This window comes from Atractosteus spatula, chromosome 3 (assembly GCF_055471065.1).
Source record: "Atractosteus spatula isolate fAtrSpa1 chromosome 3, fAtrSpa1.hap1, whole genome shotgun sequence".
In the NCBI taxonomy this organism is placed as follows: Eukaryota; Metazoa; Chordata; class Actinopteri; order Semionotiformes; family Lepisosteidae; genus Atractosteus; species Atractosteus spatula.
In genome coordinates, this window is record NC_142708.1 from 76,936,103 (window position 1) to 76,954,987 (window position 18,885).

The following is an 18,885-nucleotide window of genomic DNA, read 5'->3' on the forward strand; positions in this document are numbered from 1 at the left end:
GGAACAAACTAGGCAGGCTTCTTTCAAGAGGATTTGAGATCCTAAGACCAGGTACCACGTGACCAGATGCGTCAAAGATGAGTTTAAGATTTTTTTTGCAACCTGTCTATTGTTCTTTCCGACCTGAAAAAACATAGTTGAAGAAAACCTTCTGTTGTTCAAAATACGTTTGCATGTTATTTAATAGTGATCTAGTCATTTAATACAAGTAAAAGTGATTTCTAATTGAACAATATAAAGAAGAAACGGGTATGTGTTGTCTTGTCTGCATGGCTCCCTGCTCACCCTCGGACCAGCTGGACCAAAATAACCCTCAGTTTTGCTCATCGTGTCATTCGTGTACCTAGCAGAACACCCAGCCGCTGTTACTGGCAACTGAGCACGACTGCCTCTGCCCTGAGGAGGAGTGGGTGTGGTTCTGAGTGCGAGCTCCAGTCAGCCTGCAGCAGAAGGATGTGAAGGACTCCCCAGCTGTAGCTCACAGCATGCTTTCTCCAGCTGGTGCACAGGGAGGGCTGTCACACACTCAGTCTTGGTGCACAGGAGCTCATCCTTTGGTTAGATTTCATTAGAACTCATCCAGCCCATAGAGGGGAGGGAGACACGCCTTCACTTTTGCCACCTCTGCCACCCTGGACCTCACTTACTGCACATTTCACACTCATAAAACTCACGCTGACACCAGCGTCTTCAGGCCCTCGGCCATCTTTATTGATCTCTGTGTCGCTCATCGTTACTGCCAGCCTTTCCCCACAGCAAGGCGCCCTTCAGTTTCCCCAACACCGCACCTTCGCACCCCCCTCCCTGTGCCAAAGAGGCCTCGTCTCCCCTGCCCTGCGCTCACACCGAGCCCGGCTCACGCGCAGGACGCAGGTTCCCCAGAGGGTTGCAGACCTGAGAAGGTCAACACCCACCCCCCCGAGACACCAGCCCCAGCGCTGACTCCTCCCCCCCGCGGCAGGTGGCACAACAGAGAGGCGCACAGCGCCGGCGCAGCCGAAGTCCTCCCCTGGCACCGCGCCTCAGCAGGGCTCCTCAGAGGCAGGGTCAGACAAGAGCACCTCGGCCTCGCCACAGGGGGCGCTGTGACACGCCTAGGAAAGCCTGCCCTGATCGACATGCTCATTTCAACGTTTCAACGAGTGGAGGACGTGTCCTGCACCCACATATCGTCCCTGCTCCTCTCAACACACACGCCCGGGGGACAGGCACCAGTGTCCCCAGCAGAGTCATGCAAGGTGTCAACTGGGGGCGTTGCCAAACAGGCAGCTCACTTCCTTCCCCGGTCTCCAGGCTTCCCATCCTCCTCCGCGTGGTGACCTTTGCGTTGCCCACCCCTGCTCTCCTCGTCCTCCTCCTCGGCTTCGTCCTCGTGCACAATCTCTACTTCCAGCCGCCCGATATAGAGCGACACCGAGCACAGCCACAAGAGGGCGGCGCTGGACACCGCTGCGCTGTGCAGCAGGACGGCGGGCAGCGACAGCAGCATGGTCCTCCTCAGGGCAAACAGGTTCCCCACGTAGGCGGCGCCGCCGAAGGACACGCACGCGCCGCCCAGGATGAAGAAACCTGCGGGGCAGAGAGGGGGGTCAGGCTGGGGGCGTCACACATGCTCTGCGCTCCGCGCGCATGGCAGTCGCTCACACCCGCCGGGCCCTACCGTAGGCAGCCTCTCGGCCCACGTCGCTCTGCGCGTAGGAGACGACCCCGATCCCCGTGGCCAGCAGGCCGTTCCGAAACCACGCCAGGAACCCTGAAACACAGGGGCTGTGCCATGACACCAGAACACACAAACAGACATGAAGCCAGAGAGAGGCGCCCGGCTCGTCGTGCCCTTTTGCCTTCCCAGAGTCCCGCAAACTGAACAGGGATATCTCATCCCTGCAGCTGCTTACCTGCCAAAGGTCACAGTCCCCCAGGTGCAGCTTACCTGTCTCGTGGGCCTTGCGCAGCATCTGCAGGAAACAGAGAGGTCACGTGACTTACAGCAGCACACTGTCCAGCCTCAGCCTCAGTATGTACAGCAGGCCTGGACCTGGGCTTACTGTGTCCCAAAACGCATGCAGGTGCTACTATCACACGCACGCCGCACGCCGACCGCCGCAACGCCAACCCAGATCTCCTTGGTAACACCCAGTAAGGGAAAAAGAGTGAGAGAGGAGGCAGCTGAGCCCGTCCTGCAGCTGAGAGGCTTGCTCCAAGCTCCTACAATTCGTGAATGAGTGCCTCCCGCTCTCGGTTTTCAATGTGCTTCTGCCTACTCTGTGCTCAGGCCCTTTCTGCTGCTTGGCTACTGACAGCTCAAACAGTCTGAACATTTGGATCTAGACCCGTGACCCTCTGGTAAAGACAAACACAATCCCTGTGAAACCAGCTGGGCTGGGGTGCTGAAATAGCCGACAAACTCCAGAGTGTGGCACAGGGAGAAGGCGCCCAGACACACAGGAACAGGACAGAGAGCTCTCGCCTGCCGCCCACGGGGGAGAGCCACACAGGAACGGGCTGGAGACAGGCTTGGGGAGCGTGGCGTCACGGACAGAAGGGCCCAGAGCAGCTGCTGACGCTTGGGGGAGCTCAGCCTGAATCTGCACAGAGCCAGGGCTAATGCGGAAACCCATTGGGGCAGTCAGAGCACCCCGAGTGGAGAGAGAGCGGGCAGAGCTCAGTGAAGCTTCCCCCCTACAAACAGCACAGATCACGAAAACCACCGCATTTGATAGTGCTCCCTTTGTGCTGGTGAAAGTATCTATTCAACTGCTTTAGTTCCCAACATATAGAGCCTTATTTTTCGGGTCATCATGTGACTGTGTACTGCAAGCTTGAACTCTATTAATACCGTCCTAGCAGTTGAGGCGCTGAATTACTGGATGCGGGGGTAACAATGTCTGCAGGAGATTTTGCTTTAAATACCACATTGTCTATGTGTTCGTATGAGCAGTAAAATTAGTCTCCAATACCACACTGTAACCACAAGATGCAAACAATTGCATTTTCTAAAAAAATGGTATTAATTAGCATGTCACAATACTTCGTCAATACTTTTTAAAACTGAAGAATAGTGAGTTTATCGTTGAGTCCTTTGTTAAATAAATAGGCAATTAAAGAACATTTAAAGTTTCAACTAGTCTTTATAGGAAAGTAGTTTAAACCAGCACAAACAGAGCACTAATACACTAACAAACACAATGTTTTGGCTATGGAGCCGTCTTCATGTGCCAACTTCTGGATGACAACAACATGACTTGTTCCAGTCCCCTGCTACCCTTGGTGTAGGAAAGGGCCTGTCCTTCTCCATTCCACACACACCCTGTTGGGTTTCCTGGTTTGTGCTGTGTGTAGGGGGGCAACTTCACGGACCCAGCGGGGGGTCCTCGCAGACTTACTGCCCCTGGGGGGGTTCAGCCCCAAGCAGACTCCTCACTGTACTGTCAGCAGACGCGTCACAACACTGGAAGCCATGGGGCTGAACACAAGCTATCATTTCCTTGTTCCAACCGTGAGAGACCCCATAACACAGCGCTAATGTCTCCGCACCGATACAGACTGCTGGACCGCGACGCACATACACTCCGGTGCGTCTCTGAACACCCGTGTCTGTCGGGGACTCAGGCTCTAGAGCTCAGCTCTGCACGGCGAGGGCAGCACCTTGCCCACTAGGGGTGCTCTGTGGAAACGCCCCACTGCACCGGCGGTGCCTCAAAATCGTCTGACAGCCCTGGGACCTGGATCTTCACACAGACGGTTCCCAAGGGAGACACAGTCCACCCCTGTGGAATTCTCCCGAGCCAGAACCACGGGCAAGTACGTTTCAAACCCACGACCGACGGCACTGCTTTACATCAAGGGCTGTAGGAGTCGGCAACAAGCTGCCCGGCCGTCTGGCCTAGCCGGTCCCCGGAGCCGACATGCTGGGCTGCGTTAGCTGCTGCCTCCCGAGCGGGACCTGCCGTCCCAGCGCCACACTCGCACCCGGGACAGCACCGGCTCAGGCGCTGCCCGGGCCACACGGCGACACTCCGTACCCACGCGTCAGCCTTGTCCAGCTCCGTCAGCTGCGGGGGCTCCGGCCCACGGCTCTTCCCCCACGCCCCGCCGCTCTTCTCCGCGACGCGGCCTCGGGCGGTGCCGGCGACCCGCCTCGCTGCAGCTGCGGCCCGCAGGGCTCCGGGACGCCCGCACAGACAGCTGAAGTAGGAAGCGAGCCGCGGCAGCCGCCTCCATCCCCAGCAGCTCGCAGGCGCCATGGCCGACCTCCAAAACACACGCAGCGCGCCTGCGCCTTGACCTCTGACCCACCGATGCTCTGGCAAGGCGGAACGCGCCGTGACGCGCGCGCCGTGGAATGGCACTAGCGCCGCCACGAGGGCAGCGCGCTTCCCCGCCAGCAAGTCGCGTGGCGAGGAGGCTGCGTCTTCACACAACGTCAGCGCAACGTTGCAAAAGTGTGCAGAAAACTAGAAGCCATAAGACACCGCAAAGCCTAAAAAAATATCCAGTAAAATACACTCCCCCGGAAGCCCACAGATCACCCGAAGAAGGCTCCACTGACCCTTTTTTCTCTTTTCAGCATGAAATAAACCAAATAATTATTCGCCTCTCCTCCTTGCGTGTCTGTCGCTTGACCATCAGATGGAGACAAACCCTCAGGAAACAGACCCTGCTGGGCTTTGTGTCTTCCGATGCGACAGCAGCCGGGTCACAGACCGCCGGACCCCTCCGACCCTCCCAGCCCGACAGGCTTGTGCAGCTGCTGGGTTATCCACTCCACCACAACACGCAAAGGAACAAGTAAAGGTTTATTCCATGCTGAAAAGAAGAAAGAAAACAACGTTTCGGCCTTGGAAAAAATAAAAAGAGACTATTTCAGCTGTGGGGTCTTTTTCTGGTGCCAACGTCTGGATGACAACATGGCTTGTTCCAGCCCCCTGCTACCCTTGATGTAGAAGGTCTGCCCTTCTGCATTCCACACACTTGTTCCCACCGTGTCCTGTGTCCCATGCTCCGGCAGTGTGCTTCGCGGATTCTTCAGGTGCTCTGTGAAAGTGCCACAGGGCCAGGTGTGCGGCCTGCTCCATGCACCCGCTCCTCTCTGTGTACACAGCAGCTGCTGGGTTTGGAGCACACTGCCAGCACTCGGGCCCCTTAACCAGCCTGCACCAGGACTCCTGCACCCAGGGCAGCGTGCCAGCCCCCTCTGGGGCACCGACGGAGAAGCAGCAGCTCCTGCCAGAAACCATTACAGTCAGTCCAGTCAGCTGCACGTCCACACAGCCGTTCCCAAACAGCCAAACTCAGATCCACAGCCTCGAGTGCAGACCAGCCTCCGTGTGCCGTTCCCACAGCGACCTGGGAGCAGCTCCATCCCTCTGCTTCAGATCCGCTTCGTGCCGGTCAGGGTTGCAGAGGAGCTGGCATCTATCCCAGTGAGCAACAGGCACAAGGCGGGATACACCCTGGACAGGACACCAGTCCATCACGGGACACACACAGACACCCTGGACAGGACACCCATCCATCACGGGACACACACAGACACACCCTGAACAGGACACCTGTCCATCACGGGGCACAAGGGCATAAGGGCACAAATGGACACGCCCGCTCTCAGCAGGGCCGGCTCCTCCGAAGCCCATTAACCCAGCAGTCTCTCTGCGGACTGTGGGAGGAAACCGAGGAACTCGGACGAATGTGAGGAGAACATACAAACTCCACACAGACAGCACCCCAGGAACTGAACCCAGGGCCCCAGCGCTGTGAGGCAGCAATGCTGAACACTGTACCACCCTTGACGAGAACTCAGGATGGCAAATCATGGGAAAAGGAAATTCAGGAAAGAATTCCTTAATTTATCCTCTGAGGGGACACCCTCACCAGCCCCAACGCTCGGCCGCCAGACAAGCTCGCAGCTTTGCACCACTCGCCTGCAGAAATCTGCCTCACACTGGTGCACAACACACACCACCCTCCAGGGGGCGCTATACTTACAGAAACAACAGACAACCACAAACAAACCACACAATCTATCGGAAACTTTAGTAAAAAATCATTTTGTCTTTAATAATTAAATACTGCAAAAATGCAAAACATTAGGCAAACATTTCTTTTTAACTTCTATTGCATTTGAATAACATCCACAGCTTTCAAGCAAACATTTTCTCTCCGGTATTTATTCCTACAGTAAAGTGCAATTTCTCTTCACCCCTGCACTGGGGGCTGCCCTGGCACAGTGGTGTGGGCAGTGGGTGTGCTGGTTCTCCAGCTCGAGGTCACTTGGCAGCCCCTGAACGCAGACTGAACCTGCACACTCCATCGTCACCTCCTCACAACAGAGACACCGCTGCTAGCCTGGCCTGGAGAGTGTCCCCAGAGCAGGGCCGCGCTGCCTGTTCCTGGCCTCGGTGACTCTGTGTTAAGGCACACAAGGAAAGGACCAACGTCCTCCGGGCCTGTAAGCTGTCAGGGCCAGTCAGTGCGGCCCTCGTTCAGAGCTCACTGCTTCAGATCATGGTGGAGCTGGCTGGTTCTGATACCCGGCCAGTCATACAGAGCTGGTCCTGATCTACACTCAGAGCTCGTTGGTGCTGATCGAGGGTCAGTCGGAGCTCATTTGTTCCAGTCTGGCCTATGCCAGGCCATGTTGGGACAGGAGATGACCGTTTAGGGGGCGGTGTAAGTGACCAGGACAGCCTCCTAGCAGAGAACAAACCCCCATAATCACCTGCAGCAGCCTGGGGTTCCTACTGCCCAAAATGAGCTCAGTCTCTTCTCCTCTGGCGGGGGCCTCTGTCACACCTCTGTCCGGCCCCCGGCTATGACAACAGACCTGTGTCACCTTGCAGAACTGCTGTCCAGCTCCTGTGGACAACACACCGGGCTCTCTGCTCCCCAACAAGAGGACATTTCATCTTCATTGACCGAACCGGCAGCAACAATGAACCATGATTAGCAGCTCCTTCAGAGACGCCTGACTTGGAGACGCGCTGCTCTCCATTAGCAGTTCAACGTGAGCCGCCTGTTCCCCGCACCTCACCCACTGGCACCCGCCTGGCTCCCAGGCGCGCCCAGCCAGGGAGACCCTGCCCGCCGCCCGAGCCGACAGAATCGCAGCGCGAACAGACGGGGGTCTGGCCTCACTCGGAGGGTCTGACCGGACCGCACTGCGCTCTGCTTTAACTCGCACTCCTCTCCGGCCCGCGGGTTAGAGGCAGGCTGTCTGGCACCCCTGGTCAGAGGCCACCCCAGCGCTCGAACCCTGTCCCTAAGCGCAGGACGAGGGGAACGGGGAGAGCGCGGGTCACCGGTGCGCCTGACTGCTGATGACGTTTACTGCTCTGCAAGGAAAAAAAAATCAGGCTGCAAAAATATACACTGCTTTCAAAAATAACCAACGTGCCAACGTCCACATGCTGGGCGCGGGTCTGGACCGCCCCATACACCACGGCCGAGGCCGAGTGAGCGTGACGCCCACGAGGGTCACGGGTGCGAGAGACCTTCGGACAGCACCAGGCCAAACCAGCCGGCACGAGTCGCGCGTTTTGTGGAAGTGTGGAACGCTCATTGCACCCCTTCGGGTCTGGGCGGCTCTGGGTTCGAGTCCAGCCCACCGGCAGGTCGGGTACGCAGACCACAGCTCACACGGATTATCGGACGCCCATTCCTCTCCTCAGCTCAGCCCGAATGTGAAAAATATTCAGGGTTGAAGCCCCTCTCGCCGCGCCTCTCCGCACACGGCCTCAGAGCGTCGCTCCGGCAGCGTCCCGGTGCTCCCTAACCAGACCGCGGAATGGAGACAGGAGAAAAGATGCAGCGAGCAGCTGTCCATTTCTTCTTTCCTTCCCACAGTTCCTCTTTCGCTCCCGCCGTCCCCCGTGCCCCGCCCCTCCGCGCAGGCGGCTCTGGCCCACGGCTGCGGCACGGGATCGCTCGCTGGTGTCCACGGAGACGAACCCCTCCCTTGGGGGTCTCCGGCTGGCTGTCTCGGGCCGCACGCGGGGCTAGGTCTTGCCACTTTGAGTCACAGGCACTTGAACCCCTTTCTGGCCGGCAGCTGAGCAGAGAAGAAGGCAAACGTCAGCAGACAGCACAGGCGCCCGCGGGACACCGTTCAGATCGCCCCGCCCAGGTGTCTCCAGGCCTGAGCCTCCTGCCCTGAACAGGCTCCAGCTGACCCGAGAGGCGGCGCTACTCACCCAGCCTGTACTTCTCTTTGGCTTCTGCCCGCTCCTTCGCATCGAAGTACCACACTGTGATGGCGTAGCTGGAAAACACGAGACGGCAGGTCAGGCTGACCAGCTCAGTTCCTGTCGGGTTAGCCTCCCTGCAGCCTTTTAATTACAAACACCCCAGCAAGCAGCACTTGCAACCCCGTCAGGTGTCGTGAATCTTGAAACTCAGGACATAGATGGTTTAAAACCCCATTTCAAACCGAGAACAGGAGGCACCACTTTATGCAAAAGGTTGTGAAACAAGTTTCCCAGCCATGTCATTAAAGATTAAAATGGTTTCTATTAAGAAAGGGCTGGACATGATCCTTGGATCAAACACCACTGCAGCCCAACGGGCCATGATTATTACTTCAAGGACAGCTCTTTCTGCCGTTACTGCCAGAGGAGCTTCCTGGCGCTTTCTTCGGTGCCACAGATATCGTGCCAGCCCCCGGGGCGGAGACGCGCCCCTGAGTCTCCGGCGCTTTTATCTCCATGCCAGCTCAAACACAGACCGAGCCGCCGGCGGGAGAAGCCGTTTTAACTCCCCCCACGCTGCCCTGGGGGGGCTGGCCCGGACAGCGACCGGCCCACCTTCACACAGAGGGCCTGCTCCAGAACCGGTAGGACACGGTCGATTCGGAGCAGAGTGGCCCGGCCGCAGGACCCGGCCTGGAAGCGCAGCTCCCTTGGCGCAGTCGGAGGCGTTTCCCAGTTTCCGACCTGCAGGCTCTGGAATGCGACCGCTCTCTAGCCAGGGAGGCCCACTCAGATTAGGATCTGTCTCTGCACAGGGGACCAGGGCGTGGGGCAGGAAACGACTCTTTCACAAGTCTGTCCTGCCTCTCGTTACTCTCGCAGACTCCCAGAGCCCCCTGCTCTCCATCCACAGGGAGGCCTCCAGGCAACAACCCTTACCCCCACCCAACAGCCTTCATGCACTATGGCACCCCGATCTCCCTGTGAGGTCTCCCCTCTTCACTCCCCACCACGTGCAAACACACCGGACAGCCGCCACAGTCTCTTCACTCCTGATGTCGAAGACCTGATGCTTACAGTCACAGGTCAAGCCAGCGTGGAGACAGAAATGAGGAGGTAAATTTATTCCCCACTTCCAGAGTTCCAGGCTGCAGAGGGCTGTGTGCTTGACGCCGGAGCGCAGAGCTCCAGGCCGCGGAGGGCTGTGTGCTTGACGCCGGAGCGCAGAGCTCCAGGCTGTGTGCTTGACGCCGGAGCGCAGAGCTCCAGGCTGTGTGCTTGACGCCGGAGCGCAGAGCTCCAGGCCGCGGAGGGCTGTGTGCTTGACGCCGGAGCGCAGAGCTCCAGGCCGCGGAGGGCTGTGTGCTTGACGCCGGAGCGCAGAGCTCCAGGCTGTGTGCTTGACGCCGGAGCGCAGAGCTCCAGGCTGCGGAGGGCTGTGTGCTTGACGCCGGAGCACAGTATTTGTGCATCGAGAGAGCGCACGCCCAGGACCCCGCGGAGCTGAGCGCTGCCGTCACAAGCAGGAAAAGCGTACTTCCTGCTCTCTAACCGCGGGCATCTGGGCCCTCCCTGGGGACACCCCCGCCCCCCACACCCTCCCTGGAGCTGCATAAACACGAGGGCCGGCTGCTCAGCAGGAAGTGGCTGCTCGCGAGCTGGGGAAGACAGCCCGCGCGGCGGGACAGCACCAGGGCACAAGAGGGGCGGCTCAGGCCGGGCTCTACTCAGTCCCTACCGGCGGTTCAGATCACAAGTGATCAATCAGCCACCTCCGGCCCAGACTGACACAGGGGGAGACACCTGGTACCACGAACAGGAGCCCCGGGCTCAGGGGACTCGCATTCCCACGTCTCCTCCGTCCTGGACACCGAGCCTGAACTCCTGAGGGCTACTAACGCAGTCCACCAGGGAACAGCTGCAGTCGCCAGCACTGACCGGCTGAAGGAACTGAACTGAGTCTTGAGGAAATAAAGGGGACCCGATACCAGTCATCAACATCGAAATCCATCGACCAAGTCAGTCCAGCGGTCATCTTCAGAATGAACAGAGAAACACGAACCACATCACACGTCATCTTCTCATCTCGAATCAATTCCTTGAGCACACAAAATAGCACTTTTGACTTCACTGTCCCCATGCTTATGGAGAGCTCTTTATTTCAAAACGCACAGCTACAAAATAAAGAGACCAATTTTAAGATTGGGGAAACACTTGCCACATTATACTTGATGTACAAAGTGCCGAGTGTTACAAGCTGGCAATAAAAAGACTAAAATCCTGATACAAAACGGGAAAGGCTGAGTCAACTCTCTTCAGAATAAATAATGAAACACCAACTGGAGAACAGAAGGAGGAACAACAAGGAGGTACTGAGCTTTAAATACAAGCACAAGACACAAGTAAAGGAAAGAGACAATGTTTCTGTGGAGCCTTCTTCAGGTGTGTGTGAACCGATACAACAGAACCGGCAGTAACTAAATGTAAATATTGAAACTGGTGGTAAAAATCCCAGGGCATTTCTCAAAAAGAGTAGGGGTGTAACCCTGGTGTCCTGGCAAATTCCCCCCTGGCCTTTACCAGTCATGGCCTCCTAATAATCCCCATCTCTGAACTGGCTTCATCACTCTGCTCTCCTCCCCACTGAGAGCTGGTGTGTGTGGGGAGCGTACAGGTTCATCATCCAGGTGGGGCTACACACTGGTGGTGGTGGAGGGGAGTTCCCATTGCCTTTAGAGAACTTTAAGTGGAGTGTCCAGAAAAGTACTATATAAGTGTAAGCAATTATTATTAATATTAAGACACAGTTCCTTACATAAAGAGATGTGGGTGTGAGGAACAAGCTGTCCAGCCATGTTGTTCCAAGTAGATATCCAGATATCCAGTTATCTATTTCATTAAAGCAGTTGGGGTGAGATACATGGATCCACTAACAGCTACTAATTAACAAACAGGCTAGACAGGTTACAAATGAGGTGAAGCCCACCAGCCTTTCTTATGTTCATAAACAAAGACAAGGTCACAACTGCGTCCTAAGAGGGAATTCTTTTTATACAGGAAACGCATTCCTACGCAAACAGTAGGGGCGACTGGAACAGGATTCTGAGCCCTAACTCTGCTATAAGAAGCAGCAGTATGAAAGTTAAGATTCACTTTGCTAATAAACTATCAACAGAGCAACACAGGCCATTCTTACACCCGAACGAACCTCATGGCCCCAGTGCAGGTGCACAGCGGTTCAATCCCACCTCATCGTCTTTCTGTTATCTCTGTGCATCTGTTATCTCTGGATTGTTTCACGCTCCCACAACTCTAAGTGTAAAGAAGTGCCTCCTGTTTGCAGTCTAAAAACCACTTTCCCTTGGATTCTGCTTATGTTCTCCAGTTTGAGTTTCACTGTTGATCCTTGTCGGTGCCTTTCAGGATGTTCTGGTAATCTGGTTCCCTCATAGTTGTCTCTGTTTTAAGACTAAAAAGATCCAGTTCTTGGGTATGGCAGTGTAAGACATTCCACTAGGCCCTAGACTGTATCTGGACTGACTCCGGTGCTGTGATCTCTCGAGCAGCCAGGGTCAGGGTGCGGATACTCACCGTGTGGCGTACGCTGGCTTCACCTCGTGAGGGTTCCTGCGGTCCGACCAGAAGATAAGGAGTCGGTCGAAGATGGGCTCGATGTTGGCCACCACTGAACGGCCTTCTGGGAAGACCTGGAGGAGTCCCCCATGAACCTGCAAGACACAACCCCCCTGAGTACACGACACCACACAACCCCCCTGAAAACACGACACCACACAACCCCCCCTGAGACACTCTGTGTACTCCTATAACACACACCAGCACTCTATAAACACCACTTCAGGGGACACACTGTACCACACACACAAAAATGCCAACTCAAGCCGTCTCTCCCCAAACTTCCAGCCCAAAACCTGTCCACTTCCGGGCCGCTCTGACCTTGGACCTCCTGCAGGGAGTCGCAGTCCAAGTGGAGCGCGCACGTGACGCCGCCTGCCCCTGGCCAAGGCCCTCAGGCGGAGAGAGACGCCCAGAGGCCCGGACTGGGGCTCCTTACCTTGCAGTCCCAGTCCTTGTTCAGGTAGTAAATGCAGGTGATGCAGCGGCCGTCACCGTTGGGGTTGTCCACGTGGCGCACGTACCCTGTCCCGTTGCCTGGGTAACACGCAACCATGGCCTGCGGGCAGAGCGAGAGGGCGCTGCTGAATTAGGGGGCAGAGGCTGAGCCGGACTGAGAAGGGAGGTTGCTGAACTTCTCTAGTGGGCCCTTCCTCACCTGCCACCCCACCCGCCACAGGGCAGCTGTCGTGTGGGACACTCCAGCCCCAAAGCTGTGTCACTGCGCCCCTGTGAGCACACGGCCCGGGACAGATGGGCTTGAGATCACCCCGCTCCCCTGGGCAGGGTGCGAAAGTCTGCACTGACACAGAACACGGGAAAAGCAGGGCACACACTCCACAGTTACAGGAGGCACATCCGTCAGCACACGGGCCTGTCAGACATACGCCTCCTGCTGGACACCGCAGCTGCACGCAGGGATCCCGGGACCGAGACACAGGCTCCCACTCCTGCCGCCCGCCCGCCGGTCCTGCTGCAGGACGACACGTCCCAGCCGACCTGGTCAAGATGCACTCAGTGTACGCCTAGCGCAACTTCAGCGCGTCAAGGAATGGTGTGAATCCCAGAGGGAAGGGACTGGCTGTGCCGAACGACTGCGGTGAAGGTCCATTCCGGACAGGAACACCCCCGCGCCTCCCCGCCCCGTTCCTATAAAAAGCACAGTTGAAACGGGGGGGGCTGGCATGGCTGCGTCATCTGTCCCGTTTTCAATTCCAGCCATTTCCTCTGCTTTAATCAGCAGGCTGCTGTTTACTCCTCAGGGCCTTGTGGGGGGGGCAGTTGCTGCTGGAGTCCGTCACCAACGGCTCTCCTGGCCTCCAGGGAAACAAGCGCCCAAGCAGAAGAAGCAGACAGTGTGTTAAAGGTGGAAAAGGGGTCAGAGTTCTCAGCTGCATGACACACTGGGCCTGCGTGTCTTTAAATGCTGCTCCGGCCCCCAGATTGCTGAAAGTGCTGCGTCATCAGTGGGAGGGGCCCCTTCTCCATTGAGGAATCTCGGGCCAGCATGTAGCAGCGCCCCTCTGCTTGGCCTTAACCCTCGCACCGCCAGCAAGCCCTGGTCTGCCTGGCAGCACAGCTGGACTTCTAGATCATTATTTATTACGTAAATACTCTGTCTATACTCATCTCTATATCTACATTCAAACTCTACACTCAATAACTCAACAACTCAAGCTGTTATTATTATAGTTCAGGTGGGGAGCTGCGTCAGCAGGCGTAGGCTGCAAAGGAACAAGTAATAGGTTTATTCCATGCTGAAAAGAGACGAAAGAAAACACAACGTTTCGGCCGTGGAGCCATGTTTGTAGTGTACCGTTTACACTGTGTGGTGTTGTCTGTTCTACTGGGTACGTCCCGAGACGTCAGCGTGATTAAGAATTCCAATGTACCTGTACATATAGCAATAAAGTACTCCACTCTATACAGTCACGGAAAAAGAACAGCAACAAAGCCTCACACTACTGCCCCTCCTCCTGCAGGCCGGGTGTCCCAGCAGCCTCTCCCTTCGTCCTTCAGACTGCAGAGCGAGGCCTGTGCACAGGGGGCAGGGCTGGTTTTCTAAAAGATCCAAACCTTATTTTACAAAACCACCTTCACCACACCTGGGCTGTCACCTGCTACTCTTTCACCACCAGCAGTAACATATTAATGAGCTCTGATCTTCACCTCATGAAGAGGAAACGTTTCGTGTCCTTTCCCCTCCAGTGTGGAATTAACCTTCACTGGGTCCTGGGTAAATACAAGGCATCAACTGGACAACTGTGAGTCCAGTGAGCTCAGCTTGAGACCAGCAGACACAGGACCAGGGCAGGGAAGCCCTGAAGAGCCTCTGAAGGGGGGGGGGGGGGTGGCTGTCTCATATGCCCCAGGGCACATAGCAAAAATCGACCAGACTGCAGATCACAAACCGGGAACAGAGCTGAAAACTACAGAGCTAATGCTCAGGTGAGGGGCAGCACCTGCGCTGTTCATTTCAAACTCCCTGCCAAACATCCAGCAGTTCAGGTGCTGAAAGAGGATCTCAGTCTCATCCAGCTTCTCCTACACTGGGCTCAGAGCACAAAGAGACAGAGACTCTTCTATCCACTCCCATTTTGTGTCTCTTCCTGCACTCACACCTTTCAACCCAGATACTCTCCAGCCAGTCAGGAGAACTTGGGGAAAACACCTGTGAGCTCAGTCGAGCTCAAAGCCGATGTGGAAGAGTCTGGAGTGACTTGGGCCCAGTTAACCCGGGCCTGGGTCACCAGCAGAACCTTCAGCACAGCGGTCAGAGCTGTGATTTGGTCAGAGAGGATATAGACAACAAAAAGACCATTACTGAGGCATTGCTCAGAAGTTTGCAGCACGACGTGGAGACTACAGCACCACAGATTTCACAGTTTTTCACCCACTGCTTGCCCTCTCGCCCTCCCTCCGCACCCAGGCAGCGTGGGTGGGAGCTGGACGACAGCTTCACAACGCAGCATGTATCAGTGACTCAGGGCCACATGACCTCAGGTTGCAAAACAGCATCACTCAATCCATGGGCCCTCCTGCTGTCACAGAGCGGGAGACGGATCCGCCCTGCCTGCCATCACACAAGATGTGCTCCCGTCAGCTCACACAGCTTTCACACACCCTCAATAAGCACGGAGATCCCCCGGAGTCAGTAACAGCTGAGCAGCCGTTTAACCCCCACCCTAAAATACCCCCTGCTGCTTAGCTGTTATGTCACGCCACACAGGGCTGAGCTACTGCACCAAGATGCAGAGGTCTGCTCTCTTCTGTGCCTGGCGTTTTGCCCCCAGTGGTAGCTTTATGCTCAAAATGATCCAGATGCATTTTGCATCAATGCAGATCCTTCTCAAAAGAGGCAGACTCCCCACACGACAGCTGAGCACCCCAGCGGGGCAGTACTGCAGCTCAGCGCCTCAGTTCCAGGGCTGCATGTCTCTTTCCCTTCCCACAGGGGAAGCGGCAAATTCCGATATCCCGCCGCCACCGGACTCGCTGGCTGCCCTCACACGCCTGTCTCTGCGAGGAACGCAATCTGGCGAAGATTTCCCTCACGGAAGAGAACTGCACTGGCAATTCGAGAACGTGAACCAGCGTGGAAGAGCATCTACAACTGGAAACAGGTGGCACTTCCTTACACAAAGGGTGGTGGGAGAATGGATCGACGGTGATGTCATTGAAGCCAATACGCTGGGTGAGATCTTGGGATGAGAGAGCTACAAACTACCAGGTCGAACATGGGTCGAATGGCTCCTCTCGACGGAGGCTGTTCTCTGGATCACACCCCTGCCTACACTGTCCCAGTGCCTCCTTGTTGTCCCATCGACTGAGACTCCCTGTGCACAGTGACGTGACCCTCCTCAGGCTTCACATGCTGGCAGGCTACAGGCCAGAGGTCAGACTCAGGCACTTGTTTTCCTACTCTGTGCACATGTACAGACACACTCCTGCTCCATCAGAACCACTTCCACACCAGGGACCGGACTCTCCGGACTCTGTTGGACTTCTCCACAGGAAAAAACCCACTGGTTCTCCCTACAGCAACTACCTGTGCCAGGGAGACTGGGGGAACTGCGAGCATGTGAAAAGTTAAGATGACACCTGGAGATGTGTTGTTAGCTGTCCTCTGCCTGCGTTGCGAGCTGTACTGTTAACTGCAGTAATGGGGTCTGTTTTGGTCTTCCTCGCCTCCCTAAGCCTGCCTCACACTGCCTCACTCCTCGGACTCGTGCTCTGGGATCTCGGCCTCGTACCGCGAAGCTCTGGGCCAGAAGGAACAGCAGCGCTCGTGTGGGAAGACTTCCAGGCTTCAGGAACAGCCCTCTTCTTCGCCATCGTCAACAGACGTCAGCAATGCGTCTGCTTCGACACGTTCTCATTGCAAGGACAACCACAGTGCGGCGGTCCAGCTCTCCAGCATGCTGGGAAATCCCTGTCTGCGCTGCTCACAGCCAGCTGGCGCCCTCACGACACCAGCGATCCGGATTCTCACCCAGGGCGCGGGTCTGGGCTGTCGGCACCAGGACAGGGACGCAAGACAGCGCCGCCCTACTGTACTGGAGAGGAGAAAATCTCTAGCTGGGTTGTCTCTCAGTCAGCACCAGCTCGCACCCTGACCCCGCTGGACACAGGAGCACCAGCTCGCACCCTGACCCCGCTGGACACAGGAGCACCAGCTCGCACCCCGACCCCACTGGACACAGGAGCACCAGCTCGCACCCCGACCCCACTGGACACAGGAGCACCAGCTCGCACCCCGACCCTGCTGCACTCCGACAGCGAGCGCCGGTTGTCTCTGTCCACTGCGCCAGGGCTTCTGTTCTAACCCAGCCCCTCACTAACCAACCCGCCCGCGGCCACAGTCGGGGTGTCCCCAGGAGGCACCCCAGGGGCGACCGGGCGGCCGAGGAGACCCGTCACACTGATGCTACAGGCAGACAGGAGCCGCAGCTCCACCGGGACGCCCCCTGAGCAGACAGACCCCCCGACACCAGGAGCAGGGGGCCGAGCCAGACGTCCCCCGAGTGAGGCCTCCCTAGGACAGAGGGGTACAGGGGCTCGCTCACCTTGGTCCTGCCATTGATGACGCAGTCCCCCAGCCGGCCGTTGAGCGAGCTGTACATCACCACCTCATCGATGTGCGCCATCAGGGCGCCGATGTGCTGGCAGCCCGGCTCGCGGCCCTCCACCCAGGCGATCCGGTCGCCCCGAATGCTGCGGGGCGGGAGGCTCCGCTGGCTCACCAGCTGCCCGTCCCGGAACTTGCCGCTCTGGTTCAGCGTCTCCACCTCCCGCAGCACCTTGGCGCCCAGCTCGGCGCCCAGGAAGGCGTCCTTCACGCACAGACCGTAGTACTTCATGCAGGGTACGATGTACTGCAGCGCCACGCGCTCAGGGCACCAGCGCGCCGCTGGCACGGCCTGGGGGGGCTCTGCGCGCCTCCTCTTGCAATCGCCCCCAGCAGCGCCCGCCGGGGGGTCCCCGCCGTCTGCGCCCCTGTGCTTGTGGGGCGCCGCACCGCTGTCGGGCCGCTCCGGCAAGCCCGGGCAGGCGGGGGGGCTCTCGCCACCCTCCTGCGGCCGCACCCTTGGGGCACCCCCCACCCCGTTCGCCAGGGGGCAGCTGCCCTCCACGGGGGCGGACGGGGAGGCCACCCCCCCGCCCAGCAGCGGTAGCCCCGTCTTGGCCTGCTGCCTGAGCGCCGGGACGCCCGCGGACAGCGGAGGGGCCGCCAGGCCCGCCAGCACCTGCGCCGAAGAGGCCGGGACGCGGGCCGGCGCGCTGCCGTAGCCGCTCACTCCCAGGCTGCGCGCCGCGGAGCGCGAAGGACCGAGGTCTCTGCGCGGCGTCTTCTCCAGTGGCGAGTCGCTGCTGTCGGCTCTCCTGGACGAGCTGCGTCCCAGGCTCTCCATCTCGTCTGTTCCTGCAGGCGGCGGCGCACGTAGCTCATGTCCTCTGGCCATGTCGCCGCGACTCGGCCGCGCAGGAGACTCTCATCCTCAAGCCCAGCCGCAGGTCCGCACCGGCCGCCCTCACCGTGCGCTCGGGGTGCGATCAGCCTGCGGGGAAGCAGAGGCTCCGCTCAGAAACGGGGCGAGACCCGGCGGCTCCTGGGGCTCAGACTCGGTACAAACCGCTGCACAGCTGCCAGCGACCCAGCTGAACCCGAGCACTTCGCCTGCTGCCGAGAGTTCATTTCTGCAGCAGAGCCGGGGTCTCTCTGCCGAACAGTTCGCCCGCTGCTGCTCCGGTCCGGACAGCCCGGGGGTGTCGCTCGGCGCGGTGCGAACTCACGGGTCGCCCCAGCTGGGGGTCTAGCCCAGCAGACACCCAGGAGCAGCAGTCCTGTCGGGCTTGGCGGGTCTCCAGGTCCGGTCTCCTCAGCTGGACCGCTCGCGAACCTGTCGGCAAACTGAACTACGAAGCGCAACCCAGTCCCTCCGGAACCCTCCCCCCTCACCTCCGAAAGATATGTCTCAAGAGAGCGCAGGGAGTACACGTACACGGGGCCACGCGTGACACTGCCCACGGCGGCTCGGGGAACGAGCTTTTCTCACTCAGACAAACACACGCAGAGCTGATGCAGCTGGTCTGACCAGCAGTCTGGGAAGAAATGTCACCGAGACGCTGCCCGTCTCTCGCTGTTCCCGAACCCACGCTCCCCCTGCGGGTCCAGATCTATTTCAGCGGATAAATTTCCCTGCTGCGCCGTGACGCCCGTGCGCTCCGGGCTCGGGTATCTGCCCCCCGACTCACCACCGCGGCGCAGAGACGAGATCGGCTGACAGCAGATAAGGTTTCCTGGATCGTCTCGCCCATATCGCGTTTTCCGCTGGGCTGGGGGGCGACCATGCAGCGCGGGACGAGCCCTGGATCCGGATCGCAGCCGAACCGCGGGTCCCTACTGCCCGAGCCGTGCACGCCCGCGGCTCGCCCCAGCTCTCTCCATGAGCGCCTCTGTGGCTCACACGTGCGCACTCGCGCGTCACGTGACCCCGGGGCGCCCCCGCCGTGCTCCGCTAGAGGGCGCCAGCGAGGGCGCGCTTCACCGCCCTGGCTGCGACTTGGA

General features: G+C 58.2%; 2 protein-coding genes across 8 annotated transcripts; both read right to left on the reverse strand.

Annotated features, from left to right (window-relative positions):
• Positions 1-686: 686 nt before the first annotated feature.
• tmem160 (transmembrane protein 160) lies at positions 687-4,284 on the reverse strand. Of its 2 annotated transcripts, none has more exons than XM_088910061.1 (4): positions 4,023-4,284; positions 1,931-1,955; positions 1,661-1,753; positions 687-1,569 (listed from the first exon to the last, which is right to left on the reverse strand). In XM_088910061.1, the coding sequence occupies exons 1-4, from the start codon at positions 4,242-4,244 to the stop codon at positions 1,271-1,273; spliced, it is 639 nt and encodes a 212-aa protein (XP_088766187.1). In that variant the 5' UTR covers positions 4,245-4,284; the 3' UTR covers positions 687-1,270. The 2 variants fall into 2 exon arrangements, with proteins under 2 accessions (XP_088766187.1, XP_088766186.1); XM_088910060.1 differs by having other exon boundaries at positions 1,896-1,955; positions 4,027-4,275.
• A 1,747-nt stretch (positions 4,285-6,031) lies between these two features.
• egln2 (egl-9 family hypoxia-inducible factor 2) lies at positions 6,032-18,794 on the reverse strand. 6 transcript variants are annotated; one of them, XM_088910054.1, is made up of 6 exons: positions 18,573-18,794; positions 16,883-17,875; positions 12,256-12,375; positions 11,775-11,911; positions 8,190-8,257; positions 6,032-8,047 (listed from the first exon to the last, which is right to left on the reverse strand). In XM_088910054.1, exons 2-6 carry the CDS (start codon positions 17,777-17,779, stop codon positions 7,995-7,997), a joined length of 1,275 nt encoding a protein of 424 aa, XP_088766180.1. In that variant the 5' UTR covers positions 17,780-17,875; positions 18,573-18,794; the 3' UTR covers positions 6,032-7,994. The 6 variants fall into 6 exon arrangements, 5 of the variants coding, with proteins under 5 accessions (XP_088766180.1, XP_088766181.1, XP_088766182.1 ...); XM_088910055.1 differs by lacking the exon at positions 18,573-18,794 and adding an exon at positions 18,320-18,454; XM_088910056.1 differs by lacking the exon at positions 18,573-18,794 and adding an exon at positions 18,277-18,373.
• Between the last annotated feature and the right edge of the window lie 91 nt (positions 18,795-18,885).

Bases quoted from the DNA above. Each gene is read 5' to 3' on its own strand.
- tmem160 (XM_088910060.1), bottom strand. From the start codon at position 4,244: ATGGCGCCTGCGAGCTGCTGGGGATGGAGGCGGCTGCCGCGGCTCGCT. The intron at 1,754-1,895 runs GTAAGCAGCTGC...CCTGTGTTTCAG, and splicing joins GGGACTGTGACCTTTGGCAG to GGTTCCTGGCGTGGTTTCGG. The intron at 1,570-1,660 runs GTAGGGCCCGGC...TCTGCCCCGCAG, and splicing joins GGGCCGAGAGGCTGCCTACG to GTTTCTTCATCCTGGGCGGC.
- egln2 (XM_088910054.1), bottom strand. From the start codon at position 17,779: ATGGCCAGAGGACATGAGCTACGTGCGCCGCCGCCTGCAGGAACAGAC. The intron at 12,376-16,882 runs GTGAGCGAGCCC...CTCTGCCCGCAG, and splicing joins TCATCAATGGCAGGACCAAG to GCCATGGTTGCGTGTTACCC. The intron at 8,258-11,774 runs GTGAGTATCCGC...CGTGTTTTCCAG, and splicing joins AAGCCAGCGTACGCCACACG to CTACGCCATCACAGTGTGGT.